The following is a 19,591-nucleotide window of genomic DNA, read 5'->3' as shown; positions in this document are numbered from 1 at the left end:
ACCCGAGCTTACGCACACGCCCGCGCGTGCACGCACACACCGAGCAAACAGTGCGCGCGCGCGCGTGTGTGCTTGCACTTTGGATTTGAGCAGAGCAGATCGAAGATGGCGTCCGTGCGTTTGGCGCTGCTGCTGCTAATGTCGTTCCGACTCCGGGCCGCCGACGTCGTCGAGGGCGACGCGGGTGAGTGAGAGGGCGGCGCGGGACGATATTTTGACGAACTCGGCCGCGACCTCCGTCTCCCTCGTTCGAGCGGTCGCGACCTTTGGCTTCGCCGGCCGTCGCTCGTCAAAATCGGGCCGTGCCTTTGCTAATTTGGCCTTCAGACCAAAACGTTTGTTTTGGGCGGTTATGACAAAAATCATTTTGTCCGAAAAATATGAAGCTCTTTCAAATGCCGCTTACGTCGCTGCAACAAATTCAGATTGCTTTTTGGGACATTTTTGTCCGAGTAGGCCGGAACAAGTCAGACCACCAATCAAATGACAAAAGCGTTTCTTGAAGCGATCACATCGATTAAACGTGCGCACGCACACACGCAAACATGCACACAGACACACTCTTTGCACACGCACGCACGCGCCCGTCCGTCCATTTTCCCCCACTTATCCGAGGTCGGGTCACGGGCCGGCAGCAGCCCAGACTTCCCGCTTCGTCCAGCTCTTCCGAGGCGTTCGTCCCCGGCGCCTCGCGGCGGGACGCGCCCGGAACACTTCACCGGGGAGGCGTCTGGGGGCCATCCTAACACGATGGCCGACTCGCCTCATCGGGCTCCTCTCGATGCGGAGGAGCAGCGGCTCGACTCCCGGATGACTGAGCTTGAACCCCTCCACTCGGGGCAGGATCTCCTACTTGAGGACCGAACGGCCCTTATCAAGGGGTCCGGTACCCCATAGTCCTTAAGCACCCCGCACAGAACAGGGACACGTCGAACGACTTCTCCAAGTCCACAAAGCACATATAGACTTATTGGGCGAAGTCCTCGAGGACCCCGCCGAGGGCGTAGAGCCGGTCCGCTGTTCCTCGGCCAGGACGCGAACCTCAGCGCTCCTCCCGAATCCGAGATTCGGCTTCCCGACGGACCCGCCTCTCCGGCACCCCTGAATAGACCTTACCAGGGAGGCTGAGGACTGTGATCCCCTTCAGTTGGAAGACACCATCCCACTCCCCCGCCGCCCCGGTCTGCCAATCCAGAGGCGCCGTCCCCGATGTCCACGCGGCGTCGCAGAGGCGCGTCAACCGGGACAGCCCCACAACATCCAGAGCCTTGAGGATCTCATCCACTCCGGAGTTTTTGAACCACCTCGGTGACCTCGACCCCGGAGATAGGAGAGCCCGCCTCAGAGAACCCAGACTCTGCTTCCTCCTGGGAAGGCGTGTCGGTGGAATCGAGGAGGTCTTCCAAGTATTCTCCCGACCGACTGACAACGTCCCGAGTCGAGGTCAGCGGCGCCCCGTCCCCACTCTACACGGTGTTGACGGTGCGACGCTTCCGCCTCCCGAGACGCCGGACGGCGGACCGGAATTTCCTCAAAGCCGTCCGGAAGTCGTTCTCCGTGGCTGAGTTCCGCTTGGTACCCATCAGCTGACCACAGCGCGCGCACACACACACACACACACACACGGTTAAATGTACCAACACACACAAACATAAACACATGCACAAACACACTGAGATACACATACACTACACATTAACATACAAACACACACAAATTGCATACACACATTAACATGCACACACACACATATATATGTAGACATACACAAACACATGCAAAGACATGCACACGCACACTCATAGACACACAAAAACACATACACTAACGTACACAAATTGATGAATTTGGAATGCGATCGGTTCAACAAACAGGCCGGTGGGCAGATTAGATTGGCATAGTAACACGGCGGGGCAGACATCTGATTGGACAAAAATAGCCTGTTGGGAAGAAACAAATAATATAAACAATTTCACGGAAGAACTATTCCGATTGAGCTCGCAAGTGGAGGTCCGCGCTTCTGCCTCAATCGGACTTTTGAAGCAAAGTACAAGCGCGGAGCATTTCCAAATAAAGTGCGGCGCCGCTTTTGCGCAGGTGGCGTGCGGGTGCCGCGGCGGGAGGCGTCCGACGTCCTGAGGCGCCAACGCCGCTTCAACGGCGGCCCGTTCGAGGAGTGGAAGGCGGGAAATCTGGAGCGGGAATGCCGGGAGGAAAGCTGCAACTTCGAGGAGGCCCGCGAGATCTTCGAGGACGACGGCAAAACCGTACTTGGTTTCCATCTCGTTCCGCGAAGGCTTTCATGATGCTGCCGAGGTTTTCTCTGGCCACTTAAAGTCCCATTTGCAAAAGTTATCGGAGATTCAAAGTTTGATGACGCGGCAAATGGCGGCGGCCCGCTGAAATAAACTTCTTGCATATCAGTCGAGACGGGGGCGGGGGGCGGGGCTTCCAAAAAGCGGTTGTGCTTGTGGAAAGGTTTCCCTTTTGCACATTTGGACGCGTCTTTGAATCAGCGGCCACAAATTGCTGCTCGACATTGACGACGCGAAAGTAGCTCGAAGAAGTAACTGTCGTCCAATTACTCTCCTGGGAAAAGTGGGCGGTTTCCCCAAACGGGGGGTGGGGGGGGGGTCGGGTAAGGCCGTCGCGTTGCAACCGGCGTCGCGGCCCCCTAATCATATACAAACGTGTCATTAGGAATCCTTCCGCACAGCCGATGACGACGGCTTCAAGCCACCTTTTGACCTTTCGGATGGAATTCTGGGCAGGATGCATCAGAAAGTATTTAATCGCGTATCATCTCAAATCTTGTTCAATCGTCGCGTCCAATTGGTAGGAATGTCTGACCATAAGTCCGATCGGGCACCATGATGTCATCAAGCCACCTTTTGTCATTTCAGATGGAATTCTGGGCGGGATACGCCGGTGAGAGTCTCGGGTCGATGTCAGCGTGTCCGTGTGTGTGTGCGCGCGCGTTTGTTAATGTGTGTGCGGACAGACGGCGACCAGTGCGAGGCGGCCCCGTGCCAGAACGGCGGCGTCTGTCAAGACGGCGTCAATTCGTACTCGTGCTGGTGTAACGCGAGCTTCACCGGGAAAAACTGCGAGATCGGTGAGCGTGGCCGCACACGCACGCACGCGCGCGCACACACGTACACACGTTTTGCGTTTCCCCGGCAGAGGTCACCAAGCAGTGTTCCATCAACAATGGCGGCTGTTCTCACTTCTGCAAGATGAAGTCCAACTCGGTGCGCTGCCACTGCGCGCACGGCCACAAGCTGGCGGCCGACCGAAGGACGTGTGAGGCCGCAGGTGACAAAACGACGACGCCAACAAACATGCATCTACGCTAGCACACGCACACGCACACGCATCTCTCTCTCTCTCTCTATATGCAAGTCGTAAACAAACAAACTGACTCACACACAAACAGTCCTACTTTCTCACACACACACACACGCACGCCCAAGGAGATGTGTGCGCTTCGGGTTAGGAGGCATGTGGGTGTGTCCGGGCAGGCGAGTTCAGCTGCGGCGTGACGGGCGATCGGTCGGCCCACGCGCCGCGTTCGTCCAACCGCACCGCCGCCGGCGACCCCGACGACGACGTCATCCCGCACGAGTGGCTGGACTACGAGGACGGGGACGAGCCGGAGGCCGGCGCCGGCGTCGCCGACGCCTCCGCGGGGTCCCGCGTCAGGAGGCGGTCGTCCTTTTTCCCGACGCTTCCCAGCATCGCGGCGGAGGAACAGAGCGACCAGAGGATCGTGGGCGGCTACGAGGCCAAAGCGGGAGAAGTCCCCTGGCAGGTATGACGCCATCGACGCCCCCCTCCCCCTCCCCCCCACCTACCAACTTCCGGCGCCGGTCCCGTAGGCGGCGCTGATCTCCCACTCGGCCGGGACGGAGAAGGCGGAGCCCTTCTGCGGCGGCTCGCTGCTCAGCGACATTTGGGTCCTGACGGCGGCGCACTGCGTCGTCGAGGTCCGGATGGCGGGACTCACCTTCTTCGTGCGCCTGGGTGAGCGACCGGTCGGTTTGCAAGTACTTCGATCGAAGTTTCCGTGGCGGAGTAACAGCACGCGACACCGCTGTTTTTTAATCCCCGGCAGGCGAGCACGACGTGCAGGCCGACGAGGGTTCGGAGCGTGACCACGAGGTGGCCGAAGAACTGGTCCACAAGTCGTACGAGTTCCAGAAGTCGCGCTTCAACCACGACGTGGCGCTGCTCAGGCTGGCCGTCCCGGCGGAGATGTCGCCGCGGCGCCGGCCCGTCTGCCTGGGACCCAGGGCCTTCACGGAGAGCCTCCTGGAGGAGGCGGCCACCTCGGCGGTGAGCGGCTGGGGGCGCGTCCGGGACGGGGGGCTGCTGTCCGGCAAGTTGCGCAAGCTGGACGTCCCCTTCGTGAAGCGCAGCACTTGCAAGGTCAGCAGCGAGCAGCGCATCACCGCCTTCATGTTCTGCGCCGGCTTCCGGAACCGCAAGGAAGACGCGTGCCAGGGCGACAGCGGGGGGCCGCACGTCACCCTCCACCGGGACACCTGGTTCCTCACGGGCATCATCAGCTGGGGCGAGGGCTGCGCCCAGCCCGGAAAGTACGGCGTGTACACGCGCATCTCGCGATACTACGCCTGGATCAGCAACACCACCGGCATCAAGACCGACTCGTGAGCACCGGACGCTTCCTCTTCTTCTTCTTCTTCCTCTGTCAGTAGCCACTTCCTGTTCCGAGTTCCATCGACGGCGCGCATGCGTAACTAGCTACGGAAACCGCGCTCGACCAAAATCCATAGGTGGTACCTAAGCCTAACCCCAAATGCTCAATGCAGGTAGTACCGAACCCAAAATATGGAAGCAAAGCAAAGCAAAGCAAATTTATTGATTTAGACACGGTAACTCAATGTGCTTTACATGATTAAAAGCATTTAAAAACAAAGGGGGGGAAAAAAAACAGCTTATAAACATTTCAAACAGAGACAATAAAATAAAAATACAATTAAAACAGCATCCAGTGCAAGAAATATCATTTCTCATTTCAAAGTGGAAATGCTCTAAAAAAAAAACATGTGGGGGGGAAAAGAAGCGTGGAGGTGGTACCTTAAACCTAAGCCTAAGCCTTAAATACGTCGGTACTGCCTAACCCGAAGTCTCGATACGTAGGTAGTATTGAAGCCTAACCCTAACACCGGTCCCATTTTACCAGCGGACTTTTTCACAAAAGCTACCTTTGAAATTTGGTCCTTTTGGTCCGACCGTAGTTGCCGTAGCTAGCTATCAAAGGCGGCCCACCTGTCGCTCGTGCGTTCACGACGCACTTCCCGTTCTTCTTGCCGCCTCTTTTTTGTGGCGAAACGTTTTCCAGAATAAAGATGCACGAACGCGTCAGCTCGTTGACGACAAACAGGAAGTCAGTCGATTGTGTGCTTTTATTGTGAAAGTCCTGACGGGATCAACTCAACTACGGAGCGCCTCGAAAGCAAGCGCGGCCCCAAAATCAAACTAATCACAAACACGAGCTTCGAAAAGGACAACAAAGCGCTAAAGGGCGCCGACTCCGAAAGCTCCTGACGATGTCACCTTGTCTTTGCACAGGCGCCCCCTGCCGGCCGTCGCATGTAAGGCACTTCTGACGCTCTTCTGTGGCAAGCGGTCACGTTCCACTTGATCGCCTTCGCTTTTGCCGCATTAGGGATGTTCGAGAGCACTTTTTGTCAGACCGATACCAGTAAGCGTTGAGCGCTCGAGCGCTCTACTCCATATCACGAATACTTTTGATGCATACAATTTCAATGAACACATTGGAAGATAATTACGAACGGAGACCTTTCTTTCTTTCTTTCTGACGCACACGATTCGCCGATGTGTCCCGCGGCCGCAGTGTAGCGCCGACCACCGGCGAGGAGGACTTTTTCTGCCTCAGCGATACCCGACACCTCGAAATAAGGCTGAATCGGCCCGATAGCGATACAAACAAAAAAAGGAAGACAACATGTTTGTGCAAGTGAACGCGCTACGCTAACGTCCTACGCTAACCTTTAGCTTCAAAGCGGAGCAATTTGCCACGTGCCGGATTAACGTCGGTGATGGAGGAGGAGGCGGGCGCCGATGTCACGGTGAGGAAGGAGGTCGGCTCTCAGCACGTCTCTCCCAGAATCCTGTGCAAGTCTTCGGCCAGGACACGCCCCTCTTCGTCGCGGCTCACGTTCCTCACCAGCCTGACACACGCACACATGCGTGGATGACACACACAAAGCCCCCAACACACACACAACCGACACACGCGTACACACACGACAAACAGTCGGCGTACGAAGACTGACCACATTCCGTCCGCGTCGCAATGCAGCAGCTGGATGACATCGCCGCACATAAAGATGATGTCATCGCTGCTCGCCGTGCTGCTGGCCACTAGGACTCGGTAGCGACCCGCCGCCTGCAGGCCCAAACGGGAGCGCAAACCGTCGTGTCAGCTGGATACGGACCGTACGGAATAAACGCTCAAGCGCGTCTTTGGGGCTAACCAGGGGCGCGGGCCGCTCGTCGTCGTCGTCGTCGTCGTCGTCGTCGTCGGTATCGGACACGTTGGAGCCGTCCGTGGCCCCCCAGTCCTCCAAGCCGTCGCAGATGGCCACCGAGTGCGCCGCCGCCGGCCAGGCTGCAACAGCAATGTTGTCAGCGTTCAATGTTGAGGAAGTGAACGGTTAAGGCGAAGGAAATTAGCATTGGATGTTAACACGTGTTTGCGTGAGCACATATATTGTGTACTCACCTCGCGGGGGCGAGTGCGGCGTGGGGTCCGAGTGGGCGGGGCTGGTGTTGACAGACTCCTCCCATCTGGCGGAGCGTGCGTGGCTGAAAGAGCTGCGAGTGACAGGAAGACACCCTGAGCAGCCTCCCCGACACGCGCACGCCTCGGATGCGCCGGACGCCGCACGCACGACGCACACACACACACACACACACCGCAACGAGCGACACGTCACGAGCAGCATTCAAGTGTCGTGCGTGACTGTCATGCAACGGGGGGAGGGGCTTAAACAGGAAGTAGGCGAGGGGCGTCGCGCTATCATGCGAAAGGGCAACAGGCACGTGCACGCGGGTTCACCTGTCCGAGATGAGGGTATCTGAAATCAACACCACACGCGTGTTAACCTGCGTTAAAGGTGGAAACATTCACACCTTCATAAGATATTATTCAGGCAGTCACATCAGTCATTCATTCATTCAGAAGGCACACATAAAAGCCACAATTCACCCATTCATATGACAAGAAAAACAAATATTAATTCGTTCATGAAACATTCATTCATTCACATCAGAAGGCACACCAGTCACTCGTTTATCAAACAGACTATTCACTAACTTTACATGATTCATTCATTCATAACACACGCACACCATTCATCCATTCGGAAGACATCATTCATTCATTCATTCATAGGCCATCAATGACTCATCATTCATTCTGTCATAAAAACATACACTCATTCCTAAAAGATCATTGATTCATTAAATCATTCATTCATTCATTCCTTCATAAGACATTGATTCCTCAGTCAGAACACTAATGCACTCATAGAACTATTCATTCATTCGCAAGACATGAATTCGTCAGACAACACACACCATGTAGTCCTTCCTTAGACACGTCATTGATTGATATTCGCAAATTGCATTCATTCATTCATTCATTCATAAAACGTCATAGACATCATTCACTCATTACAACAACGATTTGGATTCATTCCCATCTGATTCACGAGTCATTATCATTCACTCATTTCGAAACCAATTCATTCCTAAAGCACCAATCATGATGAGACCCACGCATTCCCGCTGTCACCTTTGTGCAGTTGGCTGATGATCTTTTGGATCTCCGTGAGCCAAGCGACCTTCACCTCCGTGCTGGGAGCCTGCGAACGCACGCACGCACGCACGCCGTAGTAGTGTCGCGTGTCCAAATGCGTTGATATACACGCATCGTGCGTGCGTCGGAAAAAGGAGACGCACCTGGAGGATGTAGACTTCCTGTGTTCCTCTGTGGCAGAGTTCAAACTTCTTGGCGTCTCCTTTGACGTTTTCTGTCACGCTCACCGAGTTCATCTGCGTGTACACGAGCCGTCCGTTTACGTACGCGTGCATTAGGATGGCGCGCTTTTCTTTTCCCGACTCGCGGCGTACCCCCAGGCAGGACTTGAAGCTGTAGACGGGCGAGCTGCGGCGGTCGTCGCGGCGCTTGCAGCAGACCAGCGCTCTCTCGTAGAGGAAGACGTGGCGCCGGGCGGCTTTGAAGCGGGCCAGCTCCCGCATGCGCGCGCCCCCCCTCTTGCGGCTGATCCACACGCCGAAGCCGCCCTGCAGAAGCACGCGGCCCAGCGGGCCCAGCTCGCCCTGCGACGCGCCCGACGACACAAAAGCCACGTCTCATATCAAATATTGCTTTGCTGCCATCTGCTGGCATCTTTAGGAAATGACGACGCTTTTGGGAAGGCGTCAATTACTGGCGGCGGTCACGGTGTTTCATTTACTGACTGCGCCACCTTGCGCAAATCAATTCAATTCATTTTTCAAGAAACTGGAAGTGACATTGGACGCGCCCCCTTGTGGAACGTGAAAGAATTACACAATGCCGTGAATTACACATTTCCGTGAAAAGGCTTCACGTATTCACGTGTCCGACCGCTCCTGACCAACTCCGATCGGCGTGCGATTGGCAGCTACCTGGTAGCCGACGATGGCGGTCTGGTGCATGGAGTCGTTGACGGACTTGACGAGGTCCAGCATGCAGTCCAGCGCCTCTTGCAGCTGCGTGCGGTACTGCGGCTCCGTGCAGTGTTTGAGAAGTTCCTGCGCACACAGGTGAGACAGGTGTGTGTGTGTGTGAGGTGCGGGCGCACTTCCTGTCAGTGTGTGCGTGCGAGCGGAACCTTGAGGATCAGCTGGTACTTGGTGAGGCGCTGGATGGGTTTCAGCAGGTACGAGTCCAAAGACAGCTTGTGGTCCAGCTTCTTCTGGCACTCCTGCAGGGAGGGACAGCAGGTCCGCTTGACGGGCGCGCGTGTGTGTGTGTGTGTGTGTGTGTGTGTGCGGTTGCACCATGAAATGGCAGCTCGCTCCCCTGGGATGCAAATGCCACACAAACACACACGTTTTGGTTACCTGCACACGCACACACCTGGAAAAAGGCGGAGTCCGAGCACTGTCTCCATAGCGACTCCGAGCGAGGCTTGTTCTGGCAGTAATTCTCGTACATCTGGAAGTTCTCCTTCTACACGCACACGTACAGATGATTTGGTTTGTTTTGCCACTGAAGTCAGCGTCACCCTCGTCTTCCTCACCCGCTGCAGGAAACACTGGCCCACCCGCTCCGGCGTGTCCAGGCAGCGCTGGAGGTCCTGCAGGAATGTTCTGGAAGTAGAAAACACAGTTTTATGTTGACATCCAGGCTGGTCAGTGGTGAGAAGGTGAAGGTGGTGAACGTGGTGAAAGGTTAGGGAATTTGGGGAAGGTGATGAGGTTGGTGAAGGTGGTGAACATGATGGTGGTGAACGTGGTTAGGTTGGTGAAGGTTGTGAAAGAAGGGAAGGTAGTGAAGGTGGTGAACGCGGTAAGGTTGGTGAAGGTGGTGAACATAATGAGGTTGGCGAAGGTGGTAAACGCGGTAAGGTTGGTGAACGTGGTGAAGGTGGTGAACATGACGAGGTTGGTGAATACGGTGAGGATGGCGTTAGTACCCGCTGTGAAACCGGTATATTTGTGGCATGTTTCCAAACAGGACGTCCTTGTGACTGCGGAGAAGCGACGGCAGAAGATCACACATGGACGGATCCTCCATCTCTGCTCGGTAGCCCTGAACACAGCAAATGCAACGTCAACAGGCACATTCGACACACGAGGTCGACACACAACACGAGCGTCTGTCGAAATCACGTAAAGACACGAGAGGAAAACAGGAAATGAAGCATCGTCCACTTCCTGTGCGCTCACCAGAAGGACAGCGAGGAGCTCCTCCACGTAAATCTTCTCGGTGGAGATGAGCTCCTTCATGATGCGACTGCAAAGTTCAAAGTTCATGTCAAGACGCACAATGACCGGCCACATTTGAGCGTCGACCACTGCGTACGCACATCATCACTTGCTCCGCCCCTTCCTCCGCCTCTGAGTCGCTGTCGGGGGCGGAGCCATACAAGGAGCTGCGGTTGCCTTGGTAGTCGTGCATCACTTCGATCTGCCGACACGACAACAAAATTAGTACGTCTACGTAGAACGAATTGTAATCCATAACAGGTGCTTTGGATAGAGGAAGGATGGAAACAGTCGCCGGTGCGCTTTCTGTTGCTCTATCACAACACTGACATCAGTGCATAGACGCCGTGCAACGCTACAAGCCTGTGGAAATATTTTACCAAAACGAGACCCGTATATACACACACACACACACACACACTTTTCGTTGGCCGCTGGTCCTCCTGGAGGTTCTCTTTCCAGGAAGAAGATCGAAGGGGAACCTGGAGTTGAGAAGGTTGAAGTCCACACCTGAACACATAACAGAACAAGATGCAAAACCAGATCCATAACAGAATCAAATTGAGAACCAGATTCAGATTAAGATTCTGAGCCTGAATCAGAAACATAAGCAGAACCAGATTCAGGTCCAGATCCATAACAGAATCTGATGACAAGCAGGTCCAGATTTAGATAAATATTAAGATTTAGATTCATAATCAGAGCCACAACTTGAACCAGATCTGATCCATAACCAGATTCTTATTAAGAGCCTGAACCAGATCCAGAACAAAATGAAAATCCAGAATGAGAACCCAGAACAACAACCGGATCCAGTTCCAGAACCACAACCAGACTCAGAACAGGATTCTGAATCGCGCTCATCCAGAGTAAACCATTTTGTCACATGTCGAGTGGTGATGATGTCACGGTGATGTCACAGCGTTACCGTGTTTGGGCGAGAAGAGCGGCGCCTTGACTCCGTGCAGCGCGGTCGGTTCTGCCGGTTCCGCTTCGGGCCGCGGCGCCACCGGCTGGACGGGTCTGACCCGCACGTCGGCCATCTTGCGTAGACACTGCTCTCTGTTGTGGATCATGGCCCGCATGGATGCCAGCTTGTCCGTCACCATGGAGATCTGACTCTGACCAAGGTCACGTGATCAGCTTCACGTGGGGGAAGATCTGCCATTGACCTAGGAGGGCAGCTAGGGGGCGCTACCTGCAGCTGGGGAGTGAGTATGGCCTCAAACTCCAGACTGAGCACATCCTGTTTGCCGTCCAGCACATCTGGCGCCCTCTGTCGGTGGCGGCTCAGGTACTGCAGGGCCTCCTGAGCGCCTTCTCTGCTCTGGAAGCGGTCGACCATCTGACTGGCCAGCAGGTACGCGCCCTCGTCACACCAGCGCAGAGCCTGCTCACGCGCGCGCACACACACGCACACAATGTGGGTGTTGCACAAACACACACACACACACACACACACACACACACTCACCTGGTCGAGTCGCGTAAACAGGTCTTTCGCTCGCACTAGTGTTGCGCGTTTGCTGCGCAGTCCCCCGCTGATGACATCACAGTGATGACGCAACTCATTGCAGCGCTGCATGATGAGCGCCAGGGCGTAATGATGGCGGGCGGCCAGCTGGTGGCCCTGCAGCGTCAGAACCCCAGCGCGGGACATCACCTCCTGGTCACGCGCACACAAAAAATTGGACGTGAGTGTGTGTGCGCGCGCGTTCCGTATGTGCGTGCGAGACCTCTGCGCGTTGCTCCAGAGCGTGCAGATCTTTGAGGAGTTGTTCCGTGCGCAGCAGCGTGTTCCCCACGGCCGGGATGGCCTTCTCCTCGCCGGATGTCTTCTCCAGCTCCTCCTCCATCTACGTGCGCATGCACACGGGTTTTACTGCGAGTGTGCCTTCCACGCGCACGGGCGCACGCACGCACGCACCAGCTGGAAGCTGCGCTCATAGAGCAGCAGCTGGTGGCACTGTTGCATCTTCAGGTGGTGCTTCTCGAAGAAGCCGTCAAACGCCTCCTCCATGTCGCGCAGCTGGGCGAGCAGCCTGCACACACACACACACACAAACATGCACACGCACGCAATGATCCATGCGCGTGTGTTTTAGGGTCAGTCGTACTTTCCTTCCTTGATGTGTTTGTTGTCAGATGACCTTTGAACTCTCTAGCTGTGGACTCTGGGTGACTGCGCTGACCTTTGTACCGTGTGCAAGTCTGATTGGACGTCCTCCTCGTCCTCCGCGGTGTCCTTCGTGGAGGCCAGGTGCGTCTCCAGGTTGTCCAGCAGAAGGCGCCCTTCCTTCAGCAGCCCTGTAATGTCCTCCTACAACACAACACCGCCACACAATTACAACTACACAAACCCACAATAACAACTACACGATAAGAACTACACACCTTCATGTGTCGGTATCGCTGCGTGTGCGAGCGCAGCAGGAAGTCGACGGCGTCGGCGTCGTCGGGAAGCTCGCCGTCGGACAGCTCGGAGCCGAAGCCTTGCAGGAGGTGCGCCGCTTCCTTCACCGTCACGGCGAACGTCTCGATGGCCTGCACGGGCACGCACGCAGCGCTTTTTGTCCCTCGCACGCTAACGTGCTAACACGCATTGTGAGCTTGTTTACCGAGCGCAGTACGATCCAGTCGCCGCGACAGCGCTCGGCGTCGCCGCGTAGGTCCGACGTTAGGCGGTTGTCGTCGATGTAGCGGAGCAGGTCGCCCACCGAGCGCAGCATCACCACCTGAGCGATGATACGTCACCGTAAAACGTGTGCCGTGCCGAGACACAGTGGGTGCGCAACATCGTTGCGCGACGCAACATCGTTGCGCGACGCAACATCGTTGCGCGACGCAACATCGTGTTGCGCGACGCAACATCGTTGCGCGACGCAACATCGTTGCGCGACGCAACATCGTTGCGCGACGCAACATCGTTGCGCGACGCAACATCGTTGCGCGACGCAACATCGTTGCGCGACGCAACGTGGCATACGTGCACGTCGCGTCATGACACGTGCCGTGACCGGTGTATTTTGCGTGACGACACGCCGTAACACGTGCACGTCCCGACACAACAAACATCACAAAGCGACACGGGTCACGACAAAATACACATCACAAAAGGACACACGCATGCGGCATTGTGTCACAATACGTGTGCATGTGGCATCACAACACAACACTTGCACGTCACGAACAAACACGCAAGTCACAACACGAAATATGCATGCTCGGTCACAACACAACACATGACACAACGTCACAACATAACACAAGCATGTGATCGTGCCGACTTCCTGTTACCGGCATCCTGAACAGGAAGTCATCGTGGCTGAAGCGGAAGTCCAGGTCGGTGCTGGAGGATGGGCTGGGGGCGGAGCTTAACAAGCCGGAAGGGCGGAGAACCAAAACCAAGTGCAGGTTGCCAGGAAACGACGTCTGAGGGGGAGGAGCAAAAGTTGTTGCGAGAACACGTTTTCAATGAGCATAATCAAGAAGTCATGATTGAGTCACGAGAAAGGGATTTTTACATAGATCGTTCTGGATAAAAGCCCCCTAAAAATCCTTTTGTCCTTATTGTGGCGTCCAGAAGAGAGTCGCCGCCTTCACAATCATTCGCTCCTTCCCGACTCGTCACTCACGCTATACTCATTTTTATACAGTTAAATAATAAAGAACGGCGCGTGCGGGTGGTGGTATGCATGGTGAGCAGTCAGCCAAGATGTGCTGGGGTCGGTCTTGTCAATGGAAACAAAGAAAGATGAATGAAAAGTATATTTCAAATGTATTTTAATAGCTTAGTTGAAAAAGATGTGGGACATTTTGTAATGTTCAACTTTTCCGTTTTTTATTTTTGTTTTTAATGATTTTTAAAAACTAAAGTGGTTCATACAGTAATCCTTCGCTATATTGTGGTTCATCTATTTGGATTCAGTGCGTCACTAATTTTTAAAATCATTTATACTGTTGATATTGCGCCATAACACGGGATTTATTTTCTGGGATTTTTTTTTAAACTGTTGTGGTAAAATTAGCCTAAAACATTCACGGACAAAAAAAAACAAATGAACATTCACTAAAACACATAATAGCTGTACAGTTCAGTACAAAAACCCAGTTGTGCTGAGCACTGAGATTTACGAGTGTCTTTGAAGGCATCGCTTCTTCTCCGTGTGTGCGCAGAAGGCGGGAAAGCCGAAAGCGTTTGTTGACGGCGGCCGTCTCAAAGTAACCCTTTTTCTTGACTTGATCGATAAATGGCAGACAAATGGACGAAGGTCTTGGAAGTCGTTCCAAAACCTGATGTCAAGCCCCACGATGCCGCCCAAGCAAGATAGCAGCGGCACGGGAAGATGCTAGCAGTAGCAGCGAGCTAACGAGCAGTAGCGGTGCTCCTTGTTTGTCGTCGACCGGCTGAAGGAAGGAAGGCGGGAGGAGGGAGGAGGTTTGCGGCCGTTATGGCAAACATTAATCTTCAGTCTGTCACAGAAAGAAGGAAAACAAGCAAAGAATATCAGGGGGACCGCTGTAACGCTCCAATCGCCGTCAACGGTGAGTACCTTTATTTGACGTTGCTAATATCCTGTGTGTTTAAGAGTATGGACGTTTTTAAGAGAAGAGAAGAGGAGTATGGTGGAGGTTAATATGAGCGTGGGAAGGTTTAATAAGTGCGGGACTGGGGAGATTCATACAGTTTAAAAAGATGTAAAAAGGAAAACATGGCTGCCACATCGCGGAATTCATGGATTGCACCGGAACCGAAGATGATTTACAAATGATTTGAACCATTTTGAAGAAGAAAAAGGTGTGATACATTTTCTTTCAACTTTTGTTTATTTCATTTTTTTAAGAATAAGTGATGATAAAAAGATTTGCATTATTTAAAATGTATTTTTAAATTTGTTTAAAAAATGTGTATTTTCTTTTTAGAAATCCTTTTAAAAATTGAAAATAGCCAATATCATTTAACGGTAATATTCCACTTAATCTTTGTTATTTTAATTTTTAAATGTGAAAATCTGACAAATTATGAATCCACTTTTATCTGTTTTAAAATAATAAAATAAGTGTGATATTTTGTAACATTCACCTTTTTATACGTTCAACTTTTGAAAGATGTGTCCAGTTTTGGAGTGCACTGCAAACAATTACAAATACTTGTGGAAAATAATGACATGTATTGATCATTATCTTGTTTCAAATCATGAGCAATCTGAACTTTCTGAACAAAATGGATTTCGACTTTTTATTTGGAATCAGTTTCCATTCACAGACGTGCAACTTCCAGATCACAGTGGCTCTATAAACGCTATGCACCTTTTCTCAAACAACTTAAGATCTAGAAGTCGATTTAAATGGCGACATCCGACGAGCTCAACGGACTCGTCGGCCCTACAAACTCAAGTGGGAACGTCAGAAAGGACGAGGGTGCGGTTGCCCCCTGCCGTGTAAACGCCCACACGAAAACACAAACGAGTTGCGGCAGTGCATGAAAGCAACATCGGAGCAATCTCTTTGAGCAGAAGCTCTTGACGGACGTATAGGTAGAATTCTCCCAAGGACTAAATAAATAAATAGATCAGCAGATACAAACACACTTTGGGTGGAACTGATGATATAGAGGGTCATTTTTATTATTTTGAATATTGATGAATCAAGATAAAAATGGTCTGCAGCAAAATTGGCCCTTTGTTCATCCTGGGGAAAAAGGCCAGGTGTTTGAGGACCACTTGGGTGTATGTGTGCACGTGCCCGTCTATCCCCACGGGCCAGATTGGACGCCCTGAAGGGCTGGTCCTGGCCCGCGGGGCATACATTGCACACCCCTGCTTTATACAGTGGGTAGGGAATGAAACTGGCAGCACGGTGAACAACTGGTTAGCACATCTGCCTCACAGTTCTGAGGGCATGGGTTCAAAACCGGCCTCGCCTATAGTTCGCATGTCCTCCCCGAGGCTGCGTGGCTTTTCTCCGGGTACGCCGCTTTCCTCCCACATTCCCAAAACGTGCGTGCGACTCTAAATTGGCTGGCGACCAGTTCAGGGTGCACCCTGCCCCTCACCCAAAGTCGGCTGGCCTGGACGCCAACATGCCCGTGATGCGGTATGGAAAATGGACGGAGTGAAACTTGGAACACGAGCCACAAAATCAGTCGGACTGTTATGACATCGCGCTGATTCGTACACGCGCACACCAACGGATCCACATCACATGACTCGGTCCGCAGTTTTCCCGCGCACACGCGCACTTTTCAAGGTGACGCGCACGTGTGCGTCGCAACATTTGCATGGCAGAACCACGTACTTGTGCCGCCCCCACGTACGCCGCCCCCCTCCGCCCTTAGCCGGAGCTTACCGTGGCGCGTCGCAGACGCGGGAAGCCCCGTTGCGGCTTGGACTCGGCCATCGTGCCGCTCGGTTCTGTCGCTATCCGGACAGTCGGGAAGTCTGCAGTGGGACACGAGGAGGAGGGAGAAGTGTGCGTGCGCGACTGGATGCTCCCCGCAGTGTCCGGACGGGAGGGGAGGGGAGGGGGCAGAGGGAGGCAGAGGGAGGCAGGGGGAGGCGGTCCGGCCTCTGCAGCAGAGACGCGTCATCTCACACGTTTGGACAAGAGCACCAGAAAAGACTGCAGGAGAGAGTTGCACTACATCCACTAGATGGCGCCGCGCACGGGATGTTTGAATTGAGCATGCTGGCATGTTTTGTGTGTTAGCATATTCAAATGTTAGCAGAATAGCTCGCTATCCTATTGGAATATTAGCATAGTAGCATATTAAAGCAAAAGCAAAGCAAATTTCTTTATATAGCGCATTTCATACACAAGGCAACTCGATGTGCTTTACACGATTCAAAGCATTTAAAAACAAATTCTACTAAACATTGAAAACAAAACAAAAAAAATGTGTGATTGACAGACCAGTAGCAGAACTTTAAAATCAATTCTAAAGATGACTGGAAGTCAGTATAAAGACTTAAGAATTGGAGTAATATGCTCTGACCTCTTTTTGTTCTGGTCAGAACCCGAGCTCCAGCATTCTGAATGAGCCGCAGCTGTTTAATGTTCTTTTTGGGAAGTCCAGTCAGAAGACCATTACAATAGTCAAGTCTACTTGAGATAAAAGCATGGATGAGCTTCTCGTGGTCTGCGTGTGACGCCTTCCCTCTGGATATGTTCTTCAGATGGTAGAAGGCGGTTTTAGTAATTGATTTGATATGACTGTTGAACGTCAGGTCGGACTCTATCAGAACACCAAGGTTTTGAACTTGGTCTTTGTTTTTTAAAGAGAGTGACTCCAGGTATATTTGAATGTTGGCATGTTAGAATGTTAGCATTTTTGTATATTAGAGTGTTAGCATAGTAGCATGTTCACGTTAGCATTTTAGAATGTCAGCCTATCACATGGTAATGTAATGTAGCAAATAAGAATGTTAGCATTTGGCATGTTAGCATGTCAGCATAGAACGTTAGGATAATACTCGTATTACAATATTAGTATATTTATATTAAAATGATAGAATCTTAGCATAAGAGCATATTGTATAAGAATAAGAATATAATAATATAGTGTATTAGAATGTTAATATGTTAGCATTTTAGTATGTTTCCTATGTAAGAATGTTAGCATGGTAAAATAATCGAATGATAGTGTTAGCATGTTAGGGTTTTCACATTTTAGCGTATTAGCATTTCCGCATGATAGCATATAAGAATGTTAGTGTGGTAGCTTACGATTTAGAATAGCCGTAGGTATGCTCATTTACATTAGTCCATCTATGGCATTTCACATGACTTGTTCGCATTAAGCAAGTGTAATTACATAATCACACGGTTTGGTTGAACATCTTGGTGTCGAAATATACATGTTGAAATCTCTTGTTTTCTGGGTCTGTTTTATTTACAGTAAGCTTCCAGCATGAGTGCCAAATAAAGAGCTTGAAGCACGCACGCTTGGCCTCTTATTTGGAGACGTGCACGTGAGAGTCTTCTCATTTCCTCAGAGTGATGTTATATGACAGTCTCCTGCTTGTTGACAGCAAGAGAGTGAAACGAGCGTGACGGAATATCCGATCGCGCCGCCTTCAGATACGAGCGACCTCGTGTATATCCGTATGTCGGTACGCCGCTGCCTCCAGGTGGCCAAGGCGTTCGCACCAGAAGGAGCGGCACAATGTCCGTTGAATTGAAGCAAAGAATGCAAAAGTGTCCTCCTCATTCAACACTTCTGGTGCGTTCACAGCCACTGGGAAATCACACAAGCCCTTCACTTGAGCAAGCGGCTTTCTACGATCAGCAAGATGAGCAAACATGAAATCCACTTGTCGGCCTGCAGCTCCTTCTGCTCTTGACGAGTCGACACGCTCGGAAACGCCGAGCTGTTTTCCGTCGATCCAAACGACCGACGGCTTTTCCGATTGGTCCAGAAGTTTCTCTCGCTCCTTCCGAAAATCGTTCGCTCCCTTGCCCTTGTCGGCGGCAACGAAAATGCCAATTGTGGACTTGTTTCTTTTATAATTGCGAGCGAGCGGCGCCATTGATAGACGTTCGAGGCCCTGGACAGATTTCGGTGGCCGTGATTAACCCTTCTCAAATCGGCCATTTTTAAAATGTATTCTAATTTTTTTTCTCCCCCTATTTTCTCTCTGATGTAACGTTGAACAAATACAAAAGGACAAAGTCTGCCTGTACCATATTGCTATTGTGGTAAGCGTTAAGGGACCACAAAAGAAGTTATTATTATATATAAGTCATTCTATATTTTTTTGATCGAACAAATATCGGCATCGGCCTCCAAAGGTCCGGACGGGCGGGCCCGTCATACGACCGTCTTTTGGAGTCGACAGAAAAGGCAACAAAAGTAAAGTAAAGCCAACAAAATGGCCGCTCTGCGAGGCACAAAAGGAACGAGATTTTGCTTTGGTCGCTCTGTGCTTCGTAAATGAAAGATTCTCTCCAGTGAGACCTCCGTAAATTGGGGGACGACTCGTTTAAAAGGGTTTCAAGCATTTTTCCCAAAAATAAAGACAATCAAGTGCAATTAGCGTGATTGCTTTCATCTCCGGCACGTTCCCGACACGACGTTGGAATCAAAAGCTTAGCGCCGCCGCAGCCGGCGTGGGAGTCCTAAATCTGCGGGCCCGGCGCGCATTTAGAACTTGGCAGAATGTCCGCGCTGATCCGGGACCGGCCGTTTATTTTGCCGGCGCCGCTGAAATAGGCGCCAAACATTTCGAGGAAGCGAGCAAGCTAGATCGAGTTGAGCTTGCGTCACAAGCTACTTGGACGCCAAGGCGCTGACGTTTTTCACCTGCCAAAAGATTTTTCTTTCAGTTTCATTTTTATTTATTTGCTCAATAATTTCTCTTCACAGTGAGTCGTATTGACCCATTTGAAAGGAGGTAAAAGAAAAAAGATGTCAAGTGATAAATAAAAACGGAAAAATTCTTATAAAAGCCTATTTTTTTTTTTAGAATTTTTTAAAATTGATTTTAAAAAAGTGCCGTGGGTCATATTGACCCAGTTTAAAATAAACATATATATATATATTTCTTTTAAAGTAAGGATCCAT

General features: G+C 51.9%; 2 protein-coding genes across 14 annotated transcripts; one reads left to right on the top strand and one right to left on the bottom strand.

Moving 5' to 3' along the window:
• The first annotated feature begins 30 nt into the window (after positions 1-30).
• Positions 31-5,050, top strand: LOC133467233 (coagulation factor VII-like). Its single transcript, XM_061751866.1, has 8 exons — positions 31-184; positions 2,098-2,267; positions 2,904-2,928; positions 3,002-3,115; positions 3,184-3,315; positions 3,522-3,811; positions 3,879-4,023; positions 4,115-5,050. The coding sequence occupies exons 1-8, from the start codon at positions 106-108 to the stop codon at positions 4,672-4,674; spliced, it is 1,515 nt and encodes a 504-aa protein (XP_061607850.1). The 5' UTR covers positions 31-105; the 3' UTR covers positions 4,675-5,050.
• A 174-nt stretch (positions 5,051-5,224) lies between these two features.
• Positions 5,225-16,714, bottom strand: LOC133467231 (proto-oncogene DBL-like). Of its 13 annotated transcripts, XM_061751858.1 has the most exons (26): positions 16,378-16,712; positions 13,327-13,461; positions 12,648-12,764; positions 12,424-12,573; positions 12,222-12,349; positions 11,957-12,071; positions 11,766-11,885; positions 11,504-11,695; positions 11,228-11,419; positions 10,958-11,150; positions 10,451-10,539; positions 10,131-10,231; positions 9,991-10,057; positions 9,738-9,853; positions 9,342-9,411; positions 9,179-9,271; positions 8,931-9,023; positions 8,725-8,850; positions 8,185-8,394; positions 8,014-8,106; positions 7,847-7,916; positions 7,109-7,127; positions 6,773-6,864; positions 6,525-6,658; positions 6,324-6,436; positions 5,225-6,218 (listed from the first exon to the last, which is right to left on the bottom strand). In XM_061751858.1, exons 1-26 carry the CDS (start codon positions 16,426-16,428, stop codon positions 6,137-6,139), a joined length of 2,961 nt encoding a protein of 986 aa, XP_061607842.1. In that variant the 5' UTR covers positions 16,429-16,712; the 3' UTR covers positions 5,225-6,136. The 13 variants fall into 13 exon arrangements, 9 of the variants coding, with proteins under 9 accessions (XP_061607842.1, XP_061607840.1, XP_061607841.1 ...); XM_061751856.1 differs by having other exon boundaries at positions 8,725-9,023; positions 9,179-9,411; positions 16,378-16,713; XM_061751857.1 differs by lacking the exon at positions 7,109-7,127 and having other exon boundaries at positions 7,847-8,106; positions 16,378-16,713.
• Between the last annotated feature and the right edge of the window lie 2,877 nt (positions 16,715-19,591).

The sequence above is a fragment of the Phyllopteryx taeniolatus genome, chromosome 17 (assembly GCF_024500385.1).
Source record: "Phyllopteryx taeniolatus isolate TA_2022b chromosome 17, UOR_Ptae_1.2, whole genome shotgun sequence".
NCBI lineage: Eukaryota > Metazoa > Chordata > Actinopteri > Syngnathiformes > Syngnathidae > Phyllopteryx > Phyllopteryx taeniolatus.
Note: the sequence above shows the minus strand (reverse complement) of the source record. Positions and strands in the feature narration are given on the sequence as shown.

Excerpts from the sequence above, each read along its gene's own strand:
- LOC133467233 (XM_061751866.1), top strand. The coding sequence starts at position 106 with ATGGCGTCCGTGCGTTTGGCGCTGCTGCTGCTAATGTCGTTCCGACTC. Across the intron at positions 185-2,097 it reads CGTCGTCGAGGGCGACGCGG|GTGGCGTGCGGGTGCCGCGG; the intron begins GTGAGTGAGAGG and ends GCTTTTGCGCAG. Across the intron at positions 3,812-3,878 it reads CGGGAGAAGTCCCCTGGCAG|GCGGCGCTGATCTCCCACTC; the intron begins GTATGACGCCAT and ends CCGGTCCCGTAG.
- LOC133467231 (XM_061751851.1), bottom strand. The coding sequence starts at position 16,428 with ATGGCCGAGTCCAAGCCGCAACGGGGCTTCCCGCGTCTGCGACGCGCC. Across the intron at positions 12,350-12,423 it reads AGCGATACCGACACATGAAG|GAGGACATTACAGGGCTGCT; the intron begins GTGTGTAGTTCT and ends GTTGTGTTGTAG. Across the intron at positions 11,151-11,227 it reads TACTCACTCCCCAGCTGCAG|AGTCAGATCTCCATGGTGAC; the intron begins GTAGCGCCCCCT and ends GACCTTGGTCAG.